This window comes from Chiloscyllium plagiosum, unplaced genomic scaffold (genome assembly GCF_037043375.1).
Source record: "Chiloscyllium plagiosum isolate Xiang-an unplaced genomic scaffold, Cpla_swu_hap1 HiC_scaffold_27, whole genome shotgun sequence".
Lineage (NCBI taxonomy): Eukaryota > Metazoa > Chordata > Chondrichthyes > Orectolobiformes > Hemiscylliidae > Chiloscyllium > Chiloscyllium plagiosum.
In genome coordinates this window covers 22,030,964-22,039,086 of record NW_028270165.1, presented here as the reverse complement: position 1 = coordinate 22,039,086, position 8,123 = coordinate 22,030,964, and the positions used below count along the sequence as shown (strand labels likewise).

Genomic DNA, 8,123 nt, shown 5'->3' with positions numbered 1-8,123 from the left:
CTGCATCTATCCTGTCAAGCCCCTTTCAGAATTCTACTGGTTTCAATAAAGATATGCAGCACAGAAACAGACCCTTCGGTCCAATTCGTCCATGCCGACCAGGATTCCAAACTAAACCAGTCCCACTTGCCTGCATTTGGCCCATAATCCCTCTCAACCTTACTATTCATGTACCCATCCAAATGCTGTTTCAATGTTGTAACTGTACCTGCATCTACCACATCCTCAGCAAGTTCATTCCACATACAAAGCCACCCTCTTTCAAAATGTTGCTCCTCAGGTTCCTTTTAAATCTTTCTACTCCAAGCAATATGCCCCCAAGTTTTGAGCTCCCCGACACTAAGTAAGAGCCCTTTGCTATTCACCTTACCTCCATTCCTCATGATTTTGTCAATCTCCTGCACTCGAATGAATAAAGTCCCAGTCTCTCCTTATATCTCAAACCCTCCAGTCCTGGCAACATTCTGGTAAATCTTTACCAAACCCTCTCTAATAGTATTCTTCCTATTACAGGGCCATCAGAACCGTACTCAGTACTCTGAAAGTGGCCTCACCAACACCCTATACAACCTCAACATGATGTCCCAACCCCTATACTCAATGGTGTGAACAATGAATGCTATGCTGCTAAATGCCTTCTTAACCGCCCTGTCTACCTGTGATGCAACTTCCAAAGAACTATGTACCTGAACACCCCCCTCCCCCCCCCCGCCATGTCTGTCTGTTCTATAACATGACCCAGGGCCTTACCATTATCTGGACAAGTGCTGCCCTTCCTTGTTTTAGCAAAATGCAACCCCTTGCTTGTATTAATACCTCTCACACACATGCTCCCCCTCAGACACACACAAACATTTCCCCCCCCCAATGCTCTCACAGGCTTATACTCCATCACACTCACACTTTACCAAGCATGTACACACTCTCACGCACAAACTCACATGCACGCACCCACAATTCTTTGGAGTGAATTTGTATTGGCAGAATTATATTTGCAGATACATTCAATTTCCAGGCAATCAATCCATGTAATATTTTATGAATTCCTCCTTTGGAAATAGAACCAGTCTGATTCAAGATTGAAATACTGACAGACTCAAATCTCACACCTTTAATGCATTGTCTGAGCTGAGATGTTATCTTTTTTATAAAACCTTAAGTCATCTCAAAAATGTGACTTAAGAGATGTTCTGGCAGTTACACATTAATGAACCAAAACCTACACCCATTCGAAGAGATGAAAGACTTGACAGCAATCTAGGCTTGTTCAATATATGCCATCAGTTGCATGATACTGACCTTTTGATATACGTTCTGTGTCTTACGATGCTGCTCCACAGCTACCCGATGAAGGAGCAGCACTCAGAAAGCTAGTGCTTCCAAATAAACCTGTTGGACAATAACCTGGTATTGTGTGATTTTTTTTAAACTTTATCAACCCAGTCTAATACCGACACCTCCACATCATTTCTAGTGAACACAGCCCACACCTCCTGGTGCTGCCAGTAAACTTTACAATGCTGATGAAACAACACAGTACCTGAAAGATTTACAATTTCTAATGACACTAGCTACTCATTCACTGCTCCATCTGATACACGACATTGGAAACTCAGTGCAGGAAGCTGAAAGAGAGGACCAGCTTTAAACAAAAAACCTCTTGGAGCTCAAAGCTTTCATTGAGAGTCTGAGCCCGGCGGTAAGTTCAGGTAACCTTTATTGTGACCCGACTTTTTTTACACCTTCAGATTCCCCCCCTGCAAAAAGGCATAGACAAAGTAGCTGCTTTTTAAACAGCTCAAGATCAAAGCCCACACAAACCCCACTGTCTTTAATATTGGGCAGTACCAGGTTGTAATTAGATCCTTGGCACAGCCGTAACCCGGAGGAAGTATTGCCTCACTCAGCAATTTCAACCCATTCCCTCTCTCCTAGTAAGTTTCTCCCCGCTCATTTGCCAGTGGGGGAAGGGCAGTGCAGAGTCAACCAGACTGCTGAGGGTCTGGGGTCACATGTAGGCCAGTCCGGGTAAAGGATGCAGCTGGAACGACTGAGTGAATCCTTTCCCAAAGTGGCTGTTCCATTCTCTAACAAGGGAGAGAGTGAATCAGATGGGGGCTTTCTCCCCTGTACCACCCCCCGCCCTGAAACGGTCTCATCGTTAGATTCCGAACTCCACATTTCTGACCGAATACCAATTCTGCCATCTGTCGTGGCGGGATTCGAACCCGGGAGTCCCCAGAACCGGGTTGATAGTCCAATCGATAATGGCACTCGGCCGTCACTCCTTCAATCCCCCTGCGATGGCACGTGAACTCGCGGGTGCTTCTGCAGGTTGCAGGAGTAGGTGAAGCCCTTCCCGCACTGAGATCAGGTGAACGGCCTCTCCCCTGTGTGGACATGCTGGTGGGTCAGCAGTTTGCAAGAATTGCTGAAGGCCTTCCTGCACTCGGGGCAGCTGAAGGGACTCTGCCCCGTGTGGACCCGCTGGTGCTTGTGCAGGTGGGAGGAATACTTGAAGCCCTGCCCGCACTGAGATCATGTGAACGGCCTCTCCCCTGTGTGGATCCGCTGGTGCCTCAGCAGGGTGTAGGATGTGCTGAAGGTCTTCCCGCACTCGGGGCAGCTAAACGGTCTTTCCCCCGTGTGGATCCGCTGGTGCCTCAGCAGGTTGGAGGAGTAGGTGAAGCCCTTCCTGCACTGAGAGCAGGTGAACGGCCTTTCCCCCGTGTGGACCCGCTGGTGGGTCAGCAGGGAGGAGGAATTGCTGAAGGCCTTCCCACACTCGCGGCAGCTGAAGGGCCTCTCCCCGGTGTGGACACGCTGGTGCCTCAGCAGAGTGGAAGAAGTGCTGAAGGCCTTCCCGCACTCGCGGCAGCTGAAGGGTCTCTCGCCCGTGTGGACCCGCTGGTGGGTCAGCAGGGTGGAAGAATTACTGAAGGCTTTCCCGCACTCGCGGCAGCTGAAGGGTCTCTCGCCCGTGTGGACCCGCTGGTGCCTCAGCAGGTGGGAGGAATGTCTGAAGGCCTTCCTGCAGTCGGTGCAGGGGAATGGCCTCTCCCCGGTGTGACAGTGCCGATGAGACTCCAAGACAGACGGGAAACGGAAGCCTTTCCCACAGTCGCCACACTTCCACAATTTCTCCACGGGGTGGGATTCCTCGGGTTTCTCCATGGCCACAGCTTCAGCTGCACACAAACGCGTCGGGAGCCCCTCCCTGCCATGAAATCCCCTTCCCAGGCCGTATAACTGTTTCAGGCTCCACACACAGTGCGCTGCAACAGTGGGGTCTCTCGGCCAGTCCCACTGATGCTGAAAACATCCTCAAACAGGAACCAAAAAGCGTTGATCCCTCTCACAGAAATCACAGTCAAACATAGTTGCTGTCCCGATGGATTGAATGACTGTCAGACATTGACATCAAAGTGAGGACTGCAGACGCTGGAGAGTCAGTCAAAAAATGTGGCGCTGCAAAAGCACAGGAGAGTCAGGCAGCATCCGAGGAGGAGAGTCAATGTTTCGGGCATAAGCCCTTCATCTGTTGATTTTGAAACTTCAGTCTTCAGATCTTCAAATACTCTGCAAAAAAAGAGATTACAAAAGTCATCAGTATCAGTGCAGGGTAGAAATTGAGAACAAGTAATTCTACTTTCTGTGGAATATTCTTTTGTTGTTCCACAAAATTGAAATTACCATCCCACTCTTCCCACCCCCCTCTGTTCTCACTCCATTCTAACTACGAGAACTCCCTTGCTGGAGGGTCCCTTGGAGACACTTCAACTGGACTTCATTGAGTTGGAGAAATGAGTTGAGTTGCTATAAATATGTTTTGCTTATTGCTGATGTCTTTTCAAAGTGGATTGAAGCCTACCCTCCTCCTAACGCTACTGCTGAGACTGTGGTGAAGATTTTGTTTAAGGAAATAATTCCCTGCTTCTGTATACCTGCGTGCATTAGCTCAGTCAATGGACCAACTTTGTAGGTAATATTAACGGAGAACTCTGTTCCCAGCTTTGTATTTGTCGGCAACTGCATGGAGCTTATCCTCAGGCGGCCGGCATTGTTGAATGTTTTAACCAAACTCAAGACTAAGCTTGCCAAATTAATGGCAGAGTCTGGCCTCTCCTGGTTATGCTAATCCCTGTGGCCTTATTCCAGATGCGATCCATATCTGCGATCAAGACACAACTGTCTCCAGCTGAGAGTCTCTCTGGTCACCCTCTCCATACCCCTTGGAACGATTCTGCTCCCTTCACAGTCCACTTCCACCACATGACCGAAGCAATGATTGGTTGTGTTCTTGCTCTAACTAGTGTTACGCGTGCCTTTCACTCCCAGGAGCGTGCGGCCTACAACAATGTTCCCTCCCTTTCAGCCTCGTCACGGGTAGAGCCTGGTTCGTTGGTGCTCGTCAAGAACTGGACTGGCAAAGATCTCCAACCTCATTGGGATGGCCCCTTCCAGGTTTTACTTCCCACCCCTACGGCGGTCACAGTCGCTGGGCGCTCAGCTTGGGTCCAACTGCACCATTGTAAATTGATTGGCCGCACTAATCAAAAGGTTTGGGGGAAGAGGAGGAAAGAATCCTGGAATCCCAACAAAAGGAGTGGACCCTGTCCAGCTGGGTTTTTGAATCTTGCTGTTTTTCTCATGTTGATCTTATTGCAGATACTTGAACTAAGAGGAGGGACATGTGGGGGATCGCCTATCTCCTCACCTTTCTGATCACTTACAACATCCTGTTGGGGAAAGCCACTAAGTATGGATGCGACCAGGAATGATCAGAGATTATCCACCACCCATGCTGAGGAGATGTCGTCCAGTGGACCGGACCAGACGCCATTGACGTGCGGAACGTGATGACGATTGATTATTGCAATGGACTCTTACATCAGAAAGACCAGATGGTCCATCTGGACAGTAGAAATCAGTGAGAGTTACCATGTCGTTACCATGTTTTTTTTATTTTAACTGCAGACGCAAGCCTAGTGAGGATAAAAATTATCAACCCCGTTATTATGGTAAATATTTTAAGGACGCCCAGGACGGGCTCCCTCGAGAAAAAGGGGAAGCCTGATAGGGAAATCTCCTCAATCCACAAAGAACTTGTGTATACAGGCCCACAGAACGCTCTTCACCCCAGAGGCAGTAGTAGGTTACTCCTCTCTATCGGGAGATGACTTACGTGCCCAGTCCCCGATTCCATTCTGTTCACCAGAATTCCTACTGCCGACCCTGTGAAGAGAAATATCACTTTCCAATAGCTCCGGTCTGTGTATACAAACAGCCAGTGTAACACTGGCTGGGGTACAGCAGGCCTTATGCGGCACATGGACCTGGAACGGAACCCTTTCCATGCGCATTTATAGGCCTTTTCTCTTTTCAGAATCTGATACTGTCACCAAGACCATGTACAATAGAGCTAAGGGAGAGCCCAATGGGAACAGCATTCTGAGGACCATCGTCTCCCATACAGTGCGAGTGCTCGAGTCACTTGGCCCATTTTTTTACAGCGCTCAAGCGACTCCTCTTGCAAAACGTCAACCCTTTACTCCTGTAGACCTGACCAGACTTCCTGCTGTAACATTTCAGTAACCGATTTTGACAAACTCTCCCAAATATAACCCAAACCAGACTATTATTTCTTCAGCTAAGGTAAAGCTACCAATTTCCTTGTCCTGGATGGCAAAGATATCCCTCATAAGGTCACTATCACAGCTCTTGTTCCCACAACAGTACCTTGTCCTGGCCGGTGGACAAGTCGATGGAACCTCCATCGGAGGAGGATGCAGCGGTCGGTCTCAGCCAACCTTGCTCCAACTAGAAGGATCCCAAGGGACTGGGTGACAATACAGGACACCCGATAGGTTGGGGAATCCAGAGTACGCTGAGGTTGGAAGGATCGGCAGGGGTGACAAGTCAACAGAACCGCAATTCCCTCTTTTACAGCCTGACCATTCGAGGAAATAAGAGTAAAGAGGCTCTGAAACAGAGTAAACTGGGGTGATCAGAACTGTGTCTTTACTCTGTGCAGAATCAGTATGTCTTAGACTACATACCTGCCCAGGAGGGTGAGGTCTGCACCATTGTCCAAGATAAATGCACTATAGCCATTCCCAATCTCACTGGCAATTTTAACTAAGACACAAGAAGAGATCCAGGTATTCCTTGACAGAATGACTGAAGGTGTGTTGCTGGAAAAGCGCAGCAGGTCAGACAGCATCCAGGGAACAGGAGAATCGATGTTTCGGGCATAAGCCCTTCCTGAAGAAGGGCTTATGCCCGAACCGTCGATTCTCCTGTTCCCTGGATGCTGCCTGACCTGCTGCACTTTTCCAGCAACACATTTCCATCTCTGATCTCCAGCATCTGCAGACCTCACTTTCTCCTCCAGAATGTAGCTTCAGGGTGCAGGGCCTGGAGTGTAGGGAGGTGAGGAACATGGCATCAATTTCCAAGGAGGGTGCCTGTAAACAGGGAAGTTGTTTGAAGTGTGTATACTTCAATGCAAGAAGTATACGAAATAAGGTAGGTGAACTTGCAGCGTGGGTTGGTACCTGGGACTTCGATGTTGTGGCTATTACGGAGACATGGCTAGAACAGGGACAGGATTGGCTGTTGCAGGTTCCGGGATTTAAATGTTTTAGTAGGTTTAGAGGTGGGGGTAAAAGAGGGGGAGGTGTGGCATTGCTTGTCAAAGATAGTATTACAGCGGTGGAAAGGACGATGGATGAGGACTTGCCATCTGAGGTAGTTTGGGCTGAGGTTAGGAATAGGAAAGGTGAGGTCACCCTGTTAGGAGTCTTTTACAGGCCTCCTAATAGTCCTAGAATCATTGAAGAAAGGATTGGGAAGGTGATTCAGGAGATGAGTGACAGTAATAGGGTGGTTGTTATGGGGGACTTTAACTTTCCTGATATTGATTGGGAAAGCTATAGCTCAAGTTCGTTAGATGGGTCAGTGTTTGTTCAATGTGTGCAGGAGAGTTTCCTGACACAATATGTAGACAGGCCAACAAGAGGTGAGGCCATACTGGATTTGGTTCTGGGTAACGAACCAGGCCAGGTGTTAGAATTAGAGGTAGGTGAGCACTTTGGGGATAGTGACCATAATTCGGTGATTTTTACTCTCGTGATGGAGAGGGATAAGTGTGTACTACAGGGCAAGAATTATAGCTGGGGTAAGGGAAATTATGATGCGGTGAGGCATGACTTAGGATGTGTGGCTTGGAAAAGTAGACTCCAAGGCAAGAGTGTAAATGATATGTGGAACTTGTTCAAGGGGCAACTATTGAGTGTCCTTGATAATTATGTACCTGTCAGGCAGGTAGGAAAGGGTCGTGCGAGGGAGCCGTGGTTTAATAAGGAATTGGAATCCCTTGTTAAATGGAAGAGGGCGGCCTATCTCAAGATGAGACGTGAAGGTTCAATTGGGGCGATTGAGAGTTATAGGGTAGCCAGGAAGGACCTGAAGAGAGAGCTAAAAGCAGCAAGGAGGGGACACGAAAGGTCCTTAGTAGATAGGATTAGGGAAAACCCTAAGGCTTTCTATAGGTATGTTAGGAATAAAAGAATGACTAGGGTAGGAATAGGTCCAGTCAAGGATAGTAGGGGGAAGTTGCGTGTGGAGGCGGAAGAGATTGGGGAGACACTGAATGAATACTTTTCTTCAGTATTCACTCAGGAACAGGGCATTGTTGTCGATGAGAATACTGAGGCACAAATAAGTAGAATGGATGGCTTTGAGGTATGTAGAGAAGAGGTGTTGGAAATCCTGGAAAAGGTGAAAATAGATAAGTCCCCTGGGCCTGATGGCATTTATCCTAGGATTCTCTGGGAAGCAAGGGAGGAGATTGCAGAGCCATTGGCCTTGATTTTTATGTCCTCTTTGTCTACAGGAGTAGTCCCAGAAGACTGGAGGATAGCAAATGTGGTTCCCTTGTTCAAAAAGGGGAGTAGGGATAGCCCTAGTAACTATAGGCCGGTGAGTCTCACTTCTGTTGTGGGCAAAGTCTTAGAGAGAATTGTAAGGGATAGGATTTATGCACATCTAGATAGGAATAATGTGATCAAGGATAGTCAGCATGGTTTTGTGAAGGGCAAGTCGTGCCTCACAAACCTTAT

At 48.1% G+C, this 8,123-nt stretch overlaps 2 protein-coding genes across 2 annotated transcripts in view; one reads left to right on the top strand and one right to left on the bottom strand.

Moving 5' to 3' along the window:
• LOC148143409 (uncharacterized) overlaps positions 1 to 8,123 on the top strand; it is a 204,486-nt gene that overhangs the window by 64,326 nt on the left and 132,037 nt on the right.
• Positions 1,046 to 8,123, bottom strand: part of LOC148143411 (uncharacterized) — a 35,652-nt gene continuing 28,574 nt past the window's right edge. Inside the window, exon 2 of the mRNA XM_087974185.1 lies at positions 1,046 to 3,579. Coding sequence (XP_087830311.1) covers positions 2,539 to 3,174 — 636 coding nt within the window. The 5' untranslated portion in view covers positions 3,175 to 3,579 and the 3' untranslated portion in view covers positions 1,046 to 2,538. The remainder of the gene's footprint in view (positions 3,580 to 8,123) is intronic.